This window comes from Bemisia tabaci, chromosome 2, assembly GCF_918797505.1.
Source record: "Bemisia tabaci chromosome 2, PGI_BMITA_v3".
NCBI classification, from domain to species: domain Eukaryota; kingdom Metazoa; phylum Arthropoda; class Insecta; order Hemiptera; family Aleyrodidae; genus Bemisia; species Bemisia tabaci.
Genome location: NC_092794.1, coordinates 55,106,421 through 55,126,037, shown reverse-complemented (window position 1 = coordinate 55,126,037; position 19,617 = coordinate 55,106,421). Strand labels below are relative to the sequence as shown.

Sequence of the window (19,617 nt, the reverse complement as noted above, 5' to 3'; positions counted from 1 at the left end):
TTGATCAGCGCATCGGCAATATACCTTGAAAACTGAAAAAAAAAAAAAAATTATTACATTACTCTTATTTTATAAACTAAATCAGATACATCATCAATCTTATTTTGCCTGCGTTTTCCGGGGAAAAATTAATACTTTATTATTTGTTGCACGCGGCACATCAGCAATAAACAACACAAACAATAACATCTGTGAATAACAACAACAGTCATCATAATTTTTGATAACGACAGACATCGCGGAGAGCGTTTGTTCTATACGGTGTAATAAACTTAATTTTTCAGAATAATTAAACATTGCGTATATTCTTGCACTTCGCATATCACCGAGGTATGTCCAATTCAACTTTACTGCTATATTGATAACACCGGAAACCACTCCTGAATTTTGCCGATGAAGTCATATCACGAAACTGTCGCAACACGAAGCTCATGGTTGCATGGAATTCTCAACCGCACTTTACACCCCGAAATTTACGTATCCTGAAAGTACCGTTCGATCAAGTTCGTATGACTCAATACGATCCTTTAAATTCGTTGACAATGACCTTGTCAGGTGCACGAGCAGGAAGTGGATCTATTCTTACCTGTTCTGCATATCAAACAAAAAACAGATGGTTCGAGAGTGAGCAGCTTCCTCTTTAGCTTGAATCACTGCAGGAAGAAAGCAACTGAGACCCGATAGCCATTAATTGTTGTTCCCATTCAATTACTGTCACTTTCTGATTTACTCTGGGTGCACTGCATCATCAGCGTAGTTCGATAGCCTCATTGTGTTTTAAGTGTTCAGTGATCAGTGCTCTTGAGGTTAAGTGTCTGAATTCCTTTACTGATTATCCTCGGTTTTCTCCGTAAACTTCTTACTTTCTCACTCTTGGCTGACCAGCCAGTCTTTTTAGTTTCAAACTCACTTTTTTTCTCTCTGTACTGTTGCATTTTTTTGTCCGATTTGATTGAAGTTTGAATACCTTGTTTTTGTACCTCACTAACTTGAATATGTTCTCTCGCAAAGGTTTGAAGAATACTTGGATCATGCCAGCATCAGGACCCGTATATCAACCAACAACAGTTAGTTATGAACAACAGGAATGGTCTCGACCTCATGGTTACTTGTCGGAGATTTTGCACACAGTTAGATCCCCACGATGTATTCAATGGTTCCTTTTAGCCCTCGGATTAGTTTCTATTTTCATTGGTCTCATGATGACTGCTGGTACGTATCTAACGGTGTATTCCAATTCGTCAAGTTCAATGTGCATACTATCCAAAACATTGAAGTTTCAATGTGCAAGAGGTAGATAATTTTGGGTGGAACTCTTCATGCTTGAGCTTTGTACCTGCTTCTATCGCACTCAGATCATGAGTCAAGGCATATCGAGGGTGTAAGTCGGCTATCACATAACTCCGTTTGCGACGTTGCAGATTTCCTGTCATACTCTATTTTTTAAACGGTAAACCACTCAACAGCAATTCTTTAAAACTGCCGTGATTTTTCTTCTCTGTGCAAAGAAAATTCTGCGTAAACTTCAAGGAATGATGTCAATTTGTTCTCCTCTAAAAAAAATAACATAGAGGCGGAGATTTTCAGACACAATAAACGAGATATTTGATTGCGGACTTACGCTGTCGATATGTTTCCATGAGTATTGTATTGTTTCTTTGTCATAAGCTTCAATTCGTACGATGTTCAAAGCCCTATACATGCCCAGTTTCAGTTACCTTTATGATGTTGTACTGTAGTAAGTACAAATTGTCCATTTTGGAATGGAAAAAAGATAAACAATGGATTAAAATCACACCGGGCTTGTCTTTTTTGAAGTTAGATTGATGTTTCATCAGCAGGGAACTTTAGTCAAAATTGAGGGAGAAGGTTTCAAGAATTATCCATGTTTACATAAACTATTTTAATGTTAAGGGACTGACTTCAGGGCAGGGATGCAGGAAGTTTTAAGTAAAAAGGGGGAAATGAAGGACTTTCTGCATCCCGTATCCCTGAAAAGGACACTGCACGCAATACCAACAAATTTGACGCCGGCCAAAGTTGAGATTTTTTTAAATGATGTCTGTTACAACCTACTGAGCAGGATGAGCTTTTAAAATCAAACTTTCTATGTGTCAATACTGAGAAAATCAGAGCTGAAAATTGTATTTTCAGGCAATTTAACACAAGTTATTGTATGAAGAAGCAGCACTGTCTTAAAAAAAGTGAGTCATCAAAAATTCACTTTTCAAACCCATAGAAAGTTCGACTTTAATAGCTCATCTCACTTAGGAGATCGTAAGGTCAAGAAAATCTCAAAATTCAGCCGAGGCAAAATTTCTTTGTATTGTGTATGGCGTCCTTTTTTTTTTTTTTTTTTTTTTTGCAGTCCCCAATTTACTTAAATACTCTTATGACATAAATACCTTCAGGAACCTCAGCAGTGCTACTTTTCAAGCCTTGTTTCTCCAGTCCATATGAAATTTCAAAGCTTTGAAGCATTCAATGATTTTTTTTCGTTTTTTTGCCAATGGATTTTTATTCCTTCTACTTTCAAACATAGTGTTTATCAAACATATCGTTCAGTAATTATTTTTTTTACCCATCTTCTATTTCTAACGAATCTAAGTTCAAAATTATCAATACATTTTTGAAACAGGTGGATTGTTCAAGTCAGAAGTAGAGGCACAAAGTGATCCTGCTAATAGTGGGAGCATCATTGTTGCCATCTGTGGAGTTCTGATCTTTGTTTTTGGCGTTTTAATGGTTGCTGTGTACATTCAGTTGATCAGGCGGAGGAAAGGCTGCTCCTGCTTTTCGAAAGAACGCAGGCTGGCGCGAGATCTGCACCCGCAAGTTGGAAATGGACAGGTATTTTTTTTGTCTTGCTCTCTGATGTGCTGCTGTAGGTCTCACAGTCCTTTTAGGAAGGAAGCTTGATTTCCATCTTCATACAACTCGTTGCCTTCCAGCCACATATAAAAGTCTCAATTGAGCATCAATCTCTGTAAGACCAATGTAAAAAGGGAAAAAGTTCATGACAGTTTTCATGAACACAACAGTTACCTGAAATTTTTAATACATGCTCAGAATTACTTTTATCATCTAGTTTAGATAAGATTGGAAGAGAAAATTCCAGTTAGGTGTTCATTTCAGTGTTTGTGATACACTTTTTTTATCTCTTCAGAAAATTTAATTGTAATAATAGATGATGGATGTTTTTTGAAAAGTTAAACATTATACATTGTGACAGCTGAACTGTTATTAGCCAACCAGAAAAGCAGGGTATCTAGCAATTGGGAAAACCAAGAAATGTCAGGGAATTTCTTTTTGTGTCAGGGAAATCAGGGAAAACGTCAGGGAATCCGCAAAAATTTGACATGTCAGAGATTTTACTTTGCAAGCGATTTTCGTGTCAGAGAAATGTCAGAAAAATTTGAAAACACGGATTTTCTGAAAAATAGTTCAGGCAACATACATCTTGCCCTATTTATTATTTTATATTCCTAAAACATGAAAAAATTCTTACTTGCAGTTCAATCGTGTCGAAAAATCAGGAATATTTTTCCTTTTTGTCAGGGAATTTTACATTTTTCCCCCATTAGGAAATTTGTTTTAATTTTGAAAATTCCTTCCTAGACGCCCTGAAAAATCCTGAACCCTAAATACATAGGTCTTTTACCTACATTCCAATTTGTTAACAGTGGTTTTTGTTATACTTTGGCCGGAAGGTGACGAACTATTCTTTCTTAAAATTTAAACCCTAAGTCTGCTCTTGAAATAAGTTTGAAAATGTTTATTTCTCTTTTATTGAGCCTATAAAGACTGTGAATAAAAACTTTGGGCAAATGTCACATCTACCAGCGAACAGTTGGCCCATTGATTAGCATAAAAGTTTCTGTTGCCTGGTGCTGCTATATGATGTGACTTTTCTCCATTTTTCCCCCCCAGTTTTAGAGTGACTCCTTCAAATGTTCTCCAAGAATTGAGCTTTTTAAAAACGTACAGGGTATTTTAATGTATCTACTCTTAAAACGGTAGTAATTTTCTTTTCTTTCTTTTTTTTTTTTTGTTCCTTTTTTTATAAAAGTGATGTTGACTTCTAGTTTGTGGGATTTACAATTCAAGAATTTGCCCCTATGTTCGCAAAAATCTTCTGAAATATTTTATAAGGAATTTCTTGGGAGTTGGCCTTCCTCTGGTTTTTGTCATATTTTCACATGTCAAATACATCATTTCAATGGTCCTTGGTACCGGATCTAAGTCTGAGCCCTCAAAAGTACTAATATTCAGACGTAAATTATAAACATACTGACAGTTTGGATTTTTTCCCCGTTGTGTATCTTCATATTGATGGTGATGCTACATGATCAAATTTCTCTGTTTGTATGTTGAAGATTTCTTGGAACAATTTACTTTTTTTAATCATTATGATTATTTGTTGCATGTTTCAAGCGGGGACCTTTTTCACTCTCTCAGAATATTCACAAAAAATGTCTCTTATAATTATATTGTGATACTCTCGTAAATAATGAAGTAGAAGCCAAAATTCTGAGTCAACAGAGCCAAGATACAAGCTAATGTAGTCTCAGAAAAGGTAAAAATAAAGAGATACAAATCAATGGTGAGACCCTATAAACTTGTAACTTGACACTGGTGTCTTAGAATTTTAGCTTCTTCTCAATTTTTCTTAGAGAATACATACCACCACACATTTTCGTATGAAATGTGCAAAAAATATTCTGAAAGAATGAAGAGAAATCAAGTGGAAAATTTGCAGTAATGAAGATCTTTGTCACTCAAACAAAGTTGATCGTGCCAGGAAACTTTCAATGCCGCAGAGAGATGTGGCTCTGTAGTTTCAAAATCGAAAAAGCTGGAGAAAAAATCTAAATTGCCCTTATGTTTGTAATTTAAATTTTCATGCTCATGAAAGTCCAGGACATTAATCTGGCATCAGAAGTCATCGCAACAATGTATTTGCCATATGGAAATAAAGTAAAGAATTCATTTCATGTTTCATGGATTTTCCATTTAACATTTGGAAAGTTGCAATATATCATAGGAGAGTATTTCAAGAGTGCACCATGATAGCTTTTAATTGCATTTTATACATTCACTCTTCAACTCTTGCATTATATTTATTATCAGCATGGTAGAAGTTTCCCCTCTTTTTTACCCCAGCGCCCATCTTAGCTTTTGTAGTTTGCCCTCTAAGTTGCCTGCAAAAAACTACATTTTTATTTCAGCCATGGTATCTTGCATTTACTCTCAAATACACCATTATAGCCGCAAGAACTTGATGGCAAAGAAAAAGAAAAAAAATTATTTTCATTAATTAATGAACCACTGAACTTTGAGGTACCCCTCATCAACAGTGTAATTTATCATGCAAAATATTGTCCCAAGAGCCTTGTAAAATCACAACTTCATTGAAGATTTTGATAATGATCCTTTTTTCTGAAGGTGAAAGTATATACAATAAACTATATCCAAATGCGGTAAAAAAAAAAAAAGAAATGAACAAACAAGCCTTCTGGAAAAACATATTGATTATTGGGAATAACAGTATTATCTTTTTCATACTCATAGTTAACAATCGCACTTCTTATGGATTTACTAATTTTCAAGCTGAACTCTTGTAAAAACTTGGATTTTGGATTCAAGTATGCCTTCCTATTGAAAATATTTTCGGAGTTATGTAGGTCTCTATGATTGAAAAAGCCTTTTACCCATAAGCCATTAGAATCTCAGAATGGTCCCTGTAAGTTTAAGATGTACAACTTTCAACTACTAGATTTACAGCCAAGAGACAGCTGTACCTAATCATTACAAGTGTGAGAATGTATTTACTGGCTTATAAACAAAATTTTGTTGTCATTCCTCCAGACAATTTTGTCAAGTTTTTTAGGCAGCAACTCGTCTAATCTGCAGGAGGGCTCTGTTTGAAAGCCCTCCTGCAGATTAACATATCAAAGTCCAATTGTTTTTGGAGATCATTTTCACGAAAGCCTCATCTTTTAATAGCAGTTATTGATCCCAACCTATCAATTACTCTATTGATTTATCCATTTCTCTATAATTTTTGTGTTAAGTTTATATAATAGTCGTAGCATTGGTTTGATCCTCTTATCGGTGTGCATGTTATTATTGCGTGTAGATAATGACTCTTAACCCTTCTACGGATTTGTTGGTTGCGTCCTCCACCCAGTATGGACCAGCTTCAGAGAACCCTCCTGCAGTGACTGAAGAAGAAACCCATCAGCTCATGTCCAATGACCATAAAGAAGTGTAAGTACACCTCTGTTATATGAATTATACTTAGTGTGTGAGTGATATATTTAAACCTTGCAGCCGCTGCGTTTTAACATATTTGCCGATGAATGACTCTTGGTAACGGTATCTAAGTTTTTGAAGTGACGTCTGAAAACTATTACATGTGAGGAAAGAATTGAACAGTTTTCTATTGGCTCTTTTGTGAAAAAATACCATTTTTTTGAAAAAAATGTCCTTCTTGTTGTCTGGACTGCGAATAATTCAATTTTATGTATCACTAAAATTTGAAGAGGATCACAAGAAATGGACCTCATCAACATTCATGGATAGTTAAGCATAATTATGAGCATCGAATGGATCTGTTCAATACATTTTTTGAGGACTCTGTTTCTAAGCCCCACTATGCATTAGCTGATCTAGGTACACAAGTGATTTTGGAGGTCATTTAATCAGCTGTATCATGCAATAGTAGTTATTAATCGCAACCTGCCAAGTTCTCTAATGCATCCATGATTTTCTTATGAAGACCCTGTATTCAACACACTTTTCTTCATGTCTCATTGAAGCATCATTTTTTTACGCAGCGATCATTCTTCATGGAAACTCTCTGAAGGTGTTCAGTTTTGTAGCTTTACTTACACACTTAACTTCCCCTGTTTTTTTTTTCATTTTCGCTTTCAGTTTTCATGTACATTGTGTAACTACTAATAACTTAAAGAGAAAAAACATGCAGGTAATGAACACTGAACAAGGCAAGGAATCAAGCACCTCAATGACCATTTTCTCATCTGAACTTCATACAGAACATGAAGAACATAAAAAAAACGTCTGAATTCTACTCATAAATTAGCAAATATCGTGTCTTGTTCATGGGTGCAAATTTCTTGTTCAACAAGAACTGAAAGTCTACTAAAGTCAAATCGAACTTTAGCCTGATTTCAGTATTATTTTGTAACAAAATTTATTTTGTGCCCTGATCATTGCTTGGTAAGTTTCCAAGTTCTGTAGGAAAAGGGAGAGGAAACATTTTTTTAAAGAAAGGTTGGTTATTTGTTGAATGCATAAGATTCTTCTCTGCGACCAGTTTGACTTACATTGATGTTGGTTCATCCGTAAGCTGGGAATTTACCAATCTAATCTCTTATTCATGCGTTTATTTTGGAATTTCTCAATAGTTTCCACATGTTCTTTGTGAAATTTTGAATAGACTACCACCTTTGTTGTACTTTAATTCTTACCTTGATTAGTTGGCCAGTGTTCGTAAACTTATCCAAGATTTTAATGTTTCGAAATGCTTGATTTTGAACAGTATATTACGGTCACAGGGAAGCAGCCATGTTGTTTGTGTTAAATGTTCATTCCAAAACTGTTGAAAGCTAAACCAATACATTACTCCATGAAGGTCCTGCCCCATGAACCAAATCAATTTTTTTCGATTCTTATGTGCTAAAGAAAGTCCGAAAAGGTCCACATCATCCTTAGGAATATTTTCTGATACTCAGGAGGCCGCCGTCTTGAATTTTGCAAAACTGAGAAAAACTGTGATCAGACTTTTGCAAGTATCTCCTCAATGCTTTCTCCTGCAAAAGTAAATCATAAGAAGGAAGATAAAATTTCCCACTGAAAACATTTCCCCTTTATTCCAGCTCAATCATTTAGTAAAATATTATCGTTCTTCAAAAATAAGCCCAAAAAATGGCGCATTTTTACTGACTTTGAGGGAAACTTTAGCTCATATCTACAGTTGTGATTATCTGAGAAAAAAACTGGCAATCTTAATAAAAGCACACAAAATTAGCATCTAGGAAATTTATGTCAAAAGTTCCGAAGTTTGATTTACTCAATGAAATAGAACAATGAATGCGCTGATTACTTTTCTTTAAATGTTTCCGAGAGAACTTTCTATAATATTGACAGGTACACAAGAGAAATACAAAAATATCCTCTTATCTAACTTGCAGATTACCCATATGTGTTAGCTGGAATTAAGATAAATTAGGACCCCCTGATCATGCTTATAATAAATGAGGGTAATATGGGCATTTTTGGACTTTTTTAGAACTTAGGAATAGAAAAAACTGGTTTGGTTCAAAGGACAGAACATGGCCTGAAAATTATTGTGCGGTGATAAGCATTACTTACCAAATCAAAATTCATGATCAACAGCCAAGGAACATGAATACATAAATGAATTTTGTGGATGATACATTAATCAAATGTATCTTAACAAACCCAATCTCATTTGCATTTATTTTTTAAATCTGCGCTGTCCTAGGCTCTTATGAAAATGAGATATTTAACTGACTTTTGCCTTCTAATTTCCACAGACAGTCCTTGTTCATTTGACATTTTGCTTTCACAACTCGCAATCAGTTATGCCAAAATATGGACTTCTCTTATGATACCAATTGAATGTCCACCATTAGCACCTGGTGTGCCAAGCTGAATGCAGCTATAATATCATAGATTCTACCAATGCCCCCCCCCCCCCCCCCAAGAGTATTCAAGAAGTTTCCCTATCTCTTGTTGAAGACCTGGACATTGCTGCCATCACATTCAAGTTGGAAAATAGAGCACCGATTCTGCAACTTGTCACACATATTTGTAAGGGTGTGAGGATACCAAGGAGACCTGTCACCTGTCGAAAGAGGATGCCAGCCTCTTTAGCTCATATAGCAGGCACCCCCTTCCCTTTTTCTACCCCGGTTTTAACAAACGGATAATTTCATGCTGCTCTGTAAATGGCATACTGTGTCCCTTATTATATGGTAAGAAGAAAAAAAAACTGTAGGAAACTTGATTATCTTTATCTAATTCTGTATTCAAAATTTGTCTAATCCTTGCAACTTTTTTTGTTGTTGTTGTTGTTTTTGTGTGACCTAACAGCATGTTTGTTTCCTTTAGTGTTGATGAACACGAGCATATGCTAGAGTCAGACCCCAGAATTGTTTTACGCCCTCTGAGTAAAACCGAAGAAGCCTGAAAGTTCTATTTAGATGTAAGCATCAGTTTCATTGTTTAATTTTTTTCCCTCTCAACTTTATCTTTATCCTAATCTTCTCTCTCGTTTACTTTTCTTGCTCTACCTAGCAACACAATTTTGGGTTGAATTAATTAATGGGACAGGACCTATTTTGTTTTATGCTCAGGAGAGCATACTGATCACAAAATTCAATATTAAAACAAGAACTTAGTTCTCAGTCTCCATATTTTTCTTGCTTTTTGAGGTCAATTTCAAGAATGTTTAAACATTTGTGCCATCGATCTTCGTCATTTTCCACAAATGTTTTTAAACAACCTCAGGCTCAATTTTTCTCTTTTAAGGAGATTTACTAAATACTTGAGTAAATACCTAACAGTAGTGGATTTTTTTTTTGAAAATACACTATAAGCTAAAATGGATACTTTTGAAATATCAAGACATTTTTTGAGCTGAAAAAGTTTAATTTTTCAATATTTTACATGGTTTAATGGATTCAGAACTCTAATTTCCTATTCAGTTAAAAAAAGCATTTTTCATTAGCTTAAATCTCATCTTTTCCTTTCTGCATGACTGTTGGAGGCATAAAAGAAAAGCGAATTATTATTTTGCCAAGCCTCTTTGCGATTTTGATGATTTATTAGGTGAAAATAGCGACGTTTTTGAGTAACGTTTTGATAATGTAGTCCTTAGAACTGTAATTCATAATAAAACTAAAAATGTTCTTGAAAAATGCTTTTCTCCCTTTTAAACCCTTATAATGAATCTAACACATATAAAATACAATGGAAAACAATAATTTTTAATTATTTTTTTTATTTTTTGAAGTTTTTTAAAGTAAGAAGTTAAAAAACCCCAAAACTCTCCAAGTGGTTTGGCGAAATAATTGTTTGGTATTCATTTTTGTCTGTCTCGCTAGTCGAAGAAAGATTGAACTCATGTTTTGCAATAATGTAAATATTTAATCTCCTAGTATTTTTAGAGCATTCTTCTTTTTAAAAATTGTGGATTCCAAGACAGAATCGGCCAATAATTGCATAAATCAATATTTCTTCTAAATATCAGAAACTTAACTTGTGTTAGCAAATTATGTGCTCTTTCAAGAGATCAGACTCACAAATTTTGCCTTTTTTTCTCAGAGATAAATTGCATCCCACTGAAACCAAGAAGTCTCAACCCTCACGAGTCCACCGTTCAATCTCAAGTGTATCCAAGCGTGGACGTGCTCCCCTAGCATCATTGGATGAACTAAGTCCATCTCTGAGATCATCATTTTGTAGCAACAATTACTTTGACTATTCAGTGGATTCCTCCGAAACTCGTACGTCCTCTTCAATGCAAGACAGCATTGATTCTTGCGATTTTGTTGAAACTACCCACCTGTAAATATTTTGCGTGTTTCATACTCATTGCAGATGTTCATTGTCTTTGAATTATCACTCAGTGACGTAGCTATCATTTAAAAAGTTGCACAAGCTCTAGTAGCAGAGCCAACTTTTTCATATCTTATAAATATAGGGATTAAGAAGATATTTGGGAACAGATCTGTGATAAGGGAATCTATCTTCCGGAAGAAAATTTACTTCAACTCTTTTCAAATACATAGAGGAAGCAAATCTGGAAATTTCAACTCAAGTTTGACTCTGAAAGCTCAAAAATCGAAGGAGTTATGAGTCCTAAAGTTTCAAGGTATAAATTCTATGGTTGTAGGTAAATGTGGTGCAAGGTTTTAAAAATAGTCAAGGAAATTTTTTTCCCCGAAGGTAAGGTCCTGTTGCACAGATCCGGTCACATTTATCACGTGAATGCTGATTTATATAAAAATGTTTACACTAACTTAACACCCTCATGTATGAAAAAGGAGGATGATTTTTTTTATTTTTCGTAGTTGACCATGGGCCAGCATGTTCTAATGGGCTTGTTAAGTAATGTTTAATTCCTGCATTTCTGAAAACCAGAAAAAGCATTGAGTCCACAGCAATTTTCCAGAATTTTTTGAACAATATGGACCCACGAAAACCGAGCCTAAAGTTGCGTATTTTGAGTCCTTATTTAAATGCGCGTCGGCGGGTCACTAAAAATGCCCGCCCGTTGGAGAATGGCCACACTCGTTGACTTACCTACCACAGCATCCTATAGCCCGCACATGGACTAAATGACGTTGCGCCCCATCGCGTGCGGCAAAGGCCTTCCATAGGCCTGTGTCACACTATCAAAACTAGCCATCAAAATATCAAGGTCAGGTGTTGTAATTGGCTTATTCGATGACTTGGACCAATCACAGGACTTGACCTTGACATTTTGATGGAGTATTTTGATAATGTGACACAGGCAATACTCTTTAGCGTGCGGACTATGGGATGCTGCTGTGGGTATTTCAACGAGTATGGCCATTCTCCGAAGGGCGCAGGGAAAACATACATACCATTTTTAGTGACTGCCGACGCGCGTTTAAATGGGTGCTCAAAGTACGCGACTTTGAGCTCGTTTTTAGTGGGTTCATATTGTTCAGAAAAATTCGGGAAAATTTCTGTGGACTCTGTGCACTCTCTAGTTTTCAGAAACACAGGAGTTAAACATTACAAAATAAGCTCATCCTTTTCAAAGGATTAGGTACATGGGGTGCAGCATGGTCACACTTGGATCTTACCCTCAGTATACGTGAGATAAATGAAAAATCACCACTGACACTTTTTCAATTTATTCTATACGGCTTTGCTACAAAGGAGGTATGAGGTGAAAGGTGATTTCATCGCTTTTGGAAGCATAGCTACAAGTTTTTTGACAACTATTTTTCACCCAAAGACTTGTCTTACACAGGGAACAGAGATCAGTCAGAAGGACAAAGTCCTGAATGTTTTTTATGTATTATTTCTGAACACACAAGGAATAAATATTATTTTGAGGTTTAGAACTTCTTAGAACTGTACGCAAATCATCAACATCAGATTTAGTTGACAGATTGATGAACTTTGATGCTCATCAATGGCACAGAAATTTTTAAAACTTTTTCAGGTGTGCGCAAAGAAAATTCATCATTAACTCAACACATGATTCCGTGTCAACTGGAGGTTTGGCACTAAAATAATATTCTTAATGTTCTGAACCTCAAAACAGAACTTATTCCCTGTGGTACATAATAAAGGACTTCATCCACATGGGAGGTTATTAAATCTAACTGTAGTTGATATGCTGCCATGTTATGGGTTTTAACCATCAAATTTTACTGAAACCTCTTTGCTTTGGCTCTTTCGAAAATATTGTAAATTGAAGACAAGGTTAGTGCTCATAAGACAATTTTTTTATGGAGACCCGTAGAAGCAACTTTTTTACTAAGTGCTGCACCTACACTGATCTTATGGGTTTTGTGGTAAGAAAATTTGTATATTTTTCTATTTAACATACTACTTGGAATACTTTTTTTCCCTTTTTTTAGCTTACGAGTATTTAAATCTGTTTCAATGCAAAGAATCCTCTCTTACTATGTTTAGTTCTAAAATAATTTCTCCCATCTTTCCTCAAGAAGGTTAATTGCAGTATGCAGCAACTTACCTTGTTGAATCATATTTTCATAATGAATCTCTAATTTTTTCAGTTTATAATGGTAGGTATCAGTGACTACCTAGAATATTCTTTTACTTTGTAGAAATTCGGAAATTTAGACCACAGCGAGTGAGGGTTGTAATTTTTCTGCACAATTTATATTTTGAAAAAAATTAAAATATTCAAAGGATCCTGCAGGCCTCTCATGGAAACTAGCTCATAATACTGAATCTGATTTTTTTTTTTTCTGGTCATAGGATCTAGTTCGTATTCTCATATATTGTTCTTTTTGTCATTCTCAGCAGAAGTTTATACAGGTCCTGAAGGGGACACTCAGGGAGAAATTTTAGTGTCCACTACACATTGGCTTAGTATTGTACAGCATACTATCTTATAGTGGATACATTCCTGTCTATTTTTTATTCTGCTGTTGAAAATGGACTTTGGTGTTCTAAAAGACGTTTCAAAACCCTCTCTGGTAATTTTTAATTTTTTTTACTACTTATTTTTTCTTTATCCACAAACAGGCTGTACAGCCCTTGCTGACAAGTAAATACAAAGAAAATAATCTAAACAGCACCATAACAGAAGTAAAAGATGAATTTCAAAACAGTTTTCGAAAACCTGTCACTCTGTTGGTCACAACATGTGTATGCTTTTGACCATTAAAACTAACAAGTAAACCTCATTGCTTGTTTATACTTTTTAGAATGTAAACTTTTATATCTTCATGGAGTTTCCCAAAAACTCATTGATCATAGGTGTTTGTGCTGAGCACTAAGAATTTTCTGACTGTAGCTCAAATACTTTGCACTCTCTGCATGACTAGCAACTCCTGGAAACTCTCCTGGCCTTGCAGAAGCTTCTGCATAAAATGACCTAAAGAATAACATAGGAGATTATGAACAAAGTTCACTGACAATGCGTGCATAGGCCCTGCCCCTTTCCTTGGTAGGTAGCCCTACTCTTTACCCACCTGCTTCTAACATAGTGATTACTCTCGTAGCTTACATGTACGTGTGAGAATAATCAGCTTTGTTGGGCAAATTCGCTATAACGATTGTTTTTTTAGTATTGTATTTTTGTCTCAAATCATTTTCATCCTTTTAAAGTCTCTTGCAAATGGTTCAGTAAATTACTCACACTACTGAGAAATCAAAAGTCATCACACTGTAACAATATTTTCTGTTCAGTTTTAATTTATTAAGTTAAGAATTCATTCAGAGAATTCTTCAGGTGAATTACAAATTTTTCAGCTTGAGAATTGAACACTTTTGCATGATTTCAAGCTGTTGAAGGATGTATTATGAAGCTTCAAATTTTGACTGAAAATTACACACGTTTCTAATGTTTCTTAGTAACATTAGGGAAGACTAAGTTCGTGTCAAATAAAAGCCTAATGCAGTGTAAACTAAGTTTCCAGTGGGTGCAGTCTCAATGCAAATGCACCTAATTCAAATGAATGCAACACAGTTGTTAGGACAAATTTTGCTTGCAACTATCAATTGACCAGGGTAGAGGCACTTGAGTGCAAAATTTATAAAATATATTGAACCATTTGTGAAGAGGTATGGTTGTTTAATGAAGAATGTTCAGGAATATTATCCTAATGATTTTCTTACGCTTCCTTCCATCAGTATAATCTGAGATAGTATCTTCAGCAGTTTCTTTTTGTGATAATTTTTTGTTGTTGTTCATCTCTTAAGATAGTCGCTAGTTGTCTTTTCTATAATTTAATTGTCTTCTGTCCTTTATTTTTATATGATGATTCCAGTGCCGTAGTTATTATAATCAATCTCAAATATGTTTATGTTTTGTTTATTATATTATTTTTAAAAGTGTGTGCCCAAGGCAGTGGGAACATACAGGCAGCTTTCCTCTATTTTACAACTTTTTGAGCCAGTTTTATCTCTCCTGGCTAAAATGACGGTTGCATTTATCCTCCATGTCTTGTAACATGTAACCTAAGAGTGAGTTTAGTCCTGCAGAACGAAAAATTGTGAAACATTTCATAAGAAATATGATATATTGTCTAGAGTTATAACTGGAGGTTGAGTAAAGATCCTGATTTCTAATCTGCTTTAATAACAGTCCTTTGCAAATGTTCCTCAGTTAATTTCATTTATTTTGTATGCTCCTTTCAAGTTTTTTTTTTTTTTTTTTTTTTTTGTTGTCACATGTTGTGACACTTGGTAGAGCTAGTTAGCAACTAATTGACTCATGAATATAGTAAGTGGAGGTTTTAAAGATAGCTTGTCTATATTTGGCAGCAGTTCATCTCAAAATAGGTGATGGAAATTCATCATAGTACATAGGCTGTCCCAAAAGTACCCGGACTGGTTCTGTAACTTCAAAACTACGATAGATATAGACATGATCTTGGATTTATTTTTAAGATCAACTCAATACCTATCGATTAAGACCAAGATCAGCGCAATCGAATAAAAATCGACCGAGTTATGGCAATTTGAATTCGGTGAGTAAAGTTTACCCCTACGGTTTTTGAGGAAGATTCTTCATCGACGATATTGATATCTTAAAGTATGATCTGGTATTATGTTTTCACCCAAAAGCTTCCATGTAATGCTGGAACAACCTGGCAACATCGCCCTGTGGTGGTCGGCTGTCGCCAGTTGTCGTCGTCCGCCTTCGGGCCAAGAGTACAAAGGGCAAAAAGCCCCGACCGACCGGGTGGAATGCCGCACTTGAAAGCTTCGTGGATGCTCCATCAAGACAACGCGCGGCCTCACAACTCGAACTTTACACGTGAATTTATGAGTAAAAATGAAGTTGAAACAATCCTTCAACCTCCTTATTGCCCTGACTTGGCTTCTTGTGATTTTTGGATGTTTCCTGCGCTTAAGAAGGAGCTTCGCGGGTAAAGATTCAAATCGAGGACCGAAATCCAGAATGCAGTTCAGAACTTTTTCAACTCCATCCCAGGGGAAGAATTCAGGAAAACAATGTTAGAGAAGTAGCAAGAGCGCATGAAGTTTAAGGACGGTACTTTAAAAAGCAAAAGGAAGTTATGGAAGATTCGGAGGAAAGCAGAAACGAAGATTAACGTTTTGAATCCTGGTAAGCAGAGAATCTTCCTTAAAAATCGTAGAGGTAAACTGTACGCACTGATTTCAAATTACCATAACTCGGTCGATTTTTATTCGATTGCGCTGATCTTGGTCTTAATCGATAGGTAATGAGTTGATCTTTAAAATGAGACAAAGATCATGTCTATATCCATCGTAGTTTTGAAGTTACAGAACCAGTCCGGGTACTTTTGGGACAGCCTATGTATTTTCGGAAACAGTAGTACAAATTTAACTTGAAGTTACATGTGTCTATCAGACAATATAAAGGCAGATTCTTCATTGTCCAGAATGTACATGCATGATCTCCAGTAATGAATCGGGTAGATTTGACCAAGTGTGATAGAATCGACCCTTACTCTTATTAGCTTCGCTTAAGTAAATGTTGTGTCTTCTTTGACATATATCAATTTTCTTGCAGGTGTATGAAATGTAAGGTGGATATTTGAAATTATCACTTTAGGTACCATTTTCATACCCAAAACTCTTGTACCATTTCGGAGGATAAGACAATAGTAATGTCCAAGGGAAATTTTAAAATGTGGTGATAATTACTGATATACTACCATCAGAAGAAACTCTCCTCTTATCATTCATGTTTCCAGAGCTGCGAAAAATTAATGAAACATTGGGATGTACTATCAGCTGGTGTCCCAGCCTCTTTTGTACGTATTATTTTTTGCAAACAGGGAGAACGTAGAAGGTTTTTAAGTTCTTCTCACGCACGTGGCTAATTTCTTCACAATTTTCTTCTACCTTTCAATTGTTGCTGTCTCACTAAGTTTACCTTAAATTTAAACCACTTCATGGCTTCTGATCAGATCTGATATGATAAATTTACATCGGATTTACAAGACCCTAGTTTTGTGTAATTTATTTTTAGAAAATATGGCTGTACAGCTGCTTTAATCATTTTAAGCTGCCTCTAAGTACTTTTTTTTCTCTCTGGAATTTTTTTAGCTTTGTTACAATTTTTTCCTTAAATCAAAAAAACTATGTAAGTGCAATTTTTAACCAAAAATTTGTTATCAGTTGAAATGCGTCTTCTTTTCGCAAATTATTATTGCTCTGTTTTTGCTCAAAAATGCAGTTAGTCGTGATGAACTCATGTTTGAGAGAATTGCCGCAATGTGCATCCATTTTGGAAATTCAGTGCAGTTACACAAAGTTTATCGGAAAATAATGAGCAAGTAATTAAAACTGAGGAAATTGAATGATGATTTAAATCCAACATACGAACTTAGTATAAAAATTTTATGTAAATTTTCCTAATTATTTCTATGCAAAACGAAAAACATGAAAGGCAAGTCATTTCGCCATGAACACTACTATTGTTACTATAAAAAGTGATACCTGAGAGTCAGAACCTAATCACCGGTTTGCCATTTTTTAAGGGTTGATTGTCTCCATTAAGGTTAGATTTTTTGAATAAGCCATCATATTAGGATTGCCCATCAAAGAATTTGGACAGTTTGATTCATTCTCAACTTCGCCAGGTGAGGGCAATTGGTACAAAGTTTATTTAAGCTACCACTCTCAGCTTTTTAACAGTCTGTAGAAAATGAAATTTGATGCTTGAGAACCCTAGGAATGTGGTTTTTTCTTAGCCCATCTTCCATTTTCGCAGACTCCAAATTTTAGCGGATTGAAATTGTTTTCCTGGTGTAGAATGTCAGTTTAAAAAAAAAAAAAAAAAACAAAGTAATCAACGTGAGGATATGATGTGTTTAATCAGTACTTAACATATCTTTTCAAACAGCTTTCTCTTCTGCTCAATTATTCTTGGTGCCGCTCCTTCAGCTTCTTTATTTTTTCTTTACGAGCTCAGTAGGTGCACTGGTTTTGGTTCTGGAGCAAGGCATTGACTGGATTCTTGATCACTTCAACAGTCCTGAAATCTCTTATAACTAGAAACAGTCAAACTAACAAGTGGGAACTTTCTAAATTCTAACATCCAATGGAACTCGTTGAAAAATGCTCCGGCTATTGTAACAAATAAAGCGGTCAAGGATGAGATCTTACGTTCAAAATTTAATCAACCCTAGTTGCAGTTATACTAAAAAAAATGAAAGAAAACAGTGAACCTTAAATTTTCGAAGGATAAATGACGAGTAATCTCCATAAGGTCTGCTAAAATAAAAGACTAAACATGAATCATAACTTTTTTGTTAAAAGTACCCATTTCTAGTTATCAAAGAGGGATATGAATAATGTAACGAACGAAAAATAAATGTTCCTATTTTTCGTTTTGAACTTACATTTTCTATTCAGCAAATCCAGTTCTTTGAACTTTGCATGTCAGTTCTTTTATAATGAACAACAGAAAATAATTATATTCTTCATATGTCGACTGCACCTCTCATTTTATAATGAGATAATTAAAAATGGGTACTTTTAACAACAAAATCCTTCTCTCATCAGGTATACAAATACATTGTACATCCTTTACATAATGCAGTCTTTATACAACCGTTATCTTTTCTTCATATATATTTTTATAAAATAGAAAACCAGGGCATATGAATTACCATTTGGAATTCTGTATAATTATCATACTTTTAAATGTGAATTCAAGAATCATTGTCCTAAAAATGTTCTTGCTCTTGGGTTAGTGCAGACATTTCTCTCCTTTATCTTGCACTTGTACTTAATAATCAGGAAAACTACCAAACTCTGTCGAATCTTTTTCTTTTTAGACTGCGATTCTCTAAGCGCACAAATTTATAATTTTACAGTTTTTGTTAATTAGAGCTGAGCATCATGTGATTAGCTGATGCACTTCGTTTTTTAATCACTTTTTATTGCCTCAAAGACTGTTCCTCATCCTATCAGTTGACATACACTGTGTAAACAACTAAGATTTTATGCTTTGTGTAAACATCAATTTTAATAAATTTTTTTCCTTTTTTTGGTAAAGCTTCTCAATCGAGATACACTGATTTTAGAACCTTCAGCTTACTATTTTACAAATTAGCACCATTACTATTACTTTTTTATGTAATTTTCATGAGTACTTCAATTATTAGAAACAAAAATTGCAACAACAGTGTACCAAGCATTAATTGAAAATTATAGTCTCAAAAATAAAAAATGAATGTGCACCATAAGATTCAAGCAATGATGGAAGAGTAATTTGATATTGGGTTTTAAATCTGTCGTGTAAACCAACGGTTCACTTTTCAATTTAGGAACTTAAAACTAGTTTGCAAGCAATTACCAAAAGTCATAATGGTGGCACAGAAGTAAGTTCATCGATCCCATATCTCCTGAAATATTACAAGAAGAGTCCAATGAAGAGTACAGTAAAATATATACTCATTCATCTGAGCCATGACAGATTAGTTACTTCTCATAGAGTACTTCTCACCCTCAGTATTTTCGCCTAATGGACTATTCACCCACATGTTTTCACCCAAGACTTTTTCACCCACAACCCTTTCGGCCTATGTCTTTTTTTACCTACAAGCGTTGCGATGGAATTGAGCATCGCTCAGGCGGTCATGCCTGGATAGCTGGAAACTGGAATTAAGAAATTAAATTCGCCTTCAACTTTAGGGATGCAATTTGAGAGGCTCAGGGGTCAAAAAAGTTGTATCACGCATCTTAGTTTAGTGTGATGTCCAGGGACTTTCGTTTTAATGACCACTGCGACGAAACGTCCGATGTAATTGTTACTTTTTGAACTAAAATTAAACAAATTACATCCACTCTCTTTGGAGAACTTTGAAACATCATCACTGTCGATCTGACTTC

General features: G+C 35.0%; 1 protein-coding gene across 3 annotated transcripts; it reads left to right on the top strand.

The window, feature by feature from the left end:
• The first annotated feature begins 71 nt into the window (after positions 1-71).
• Positions 72-17,569, top strand: LOC109035917 (uncharacterized). 3 transcript variants are annotated; one of them, XM_072295861.1, is made up of 6 exons: positions 72-330; positions 1,012-1,212; positions 2,639-2,850; positions 6,191-6,270; positions 9,160-9,253; positions 10,375-17,569. In XM_072295861.1, exons 2-5 carry the CDS (start codon positions 1,032-1,034, stop codon positions 9,236-9,238), a joined length of 552 nt encoding a protein of 183 aa, XP_072151962.1. In that variant the 5' UTR covers positions 72-330; positions 1,012-1,031; the 3' UTR covers positions 9,239-9,253; positions 10,375-17,569. The 3 variants fall into 3 exon arrangements, with proteins under 3 accessions (XP_072151962.1, XP_072151960.1, XP_072151961.1); XM_072295859.1 differs by having other exon boundaries at positions 6,140-6,270; XM_072295860.1 differs by lacking the exon at positions 72-330 and adding an exon at positions 374-806 and having other exon boundaries at positions 6,140-6,270.
• Positions 17,570-19,617: the final 2,048 nt, after the last annotated feature.

What these genes read in the sequence shown, in the direction of transcription:
- LOC109035917 (XM_072295859.1), top strand. Translation starts at nt 1,032, where the DNA reads ATGCCAGCATCAGGACCCGTATATCAACCAACAACAGTTAGTTATGAA. An exon ending in TGGTCTCATGATGACTGCTG is followed by an intron (nt 1,213 to 2,638) that starts GTACGTATCTAA and finishes TTTTTGAAACAG; the next exon opens with GTGGATTGTTCAAGTCAGAA. An exon ending in CGCAAGTTGGAAATGGACAG is followed by an intron (nt 2,851 to 6,139) that starts GTATTTTTTTTG and finishes TATTGCGTGTAG; the next exon opens with ATAATGACTCTTAACCCTTC.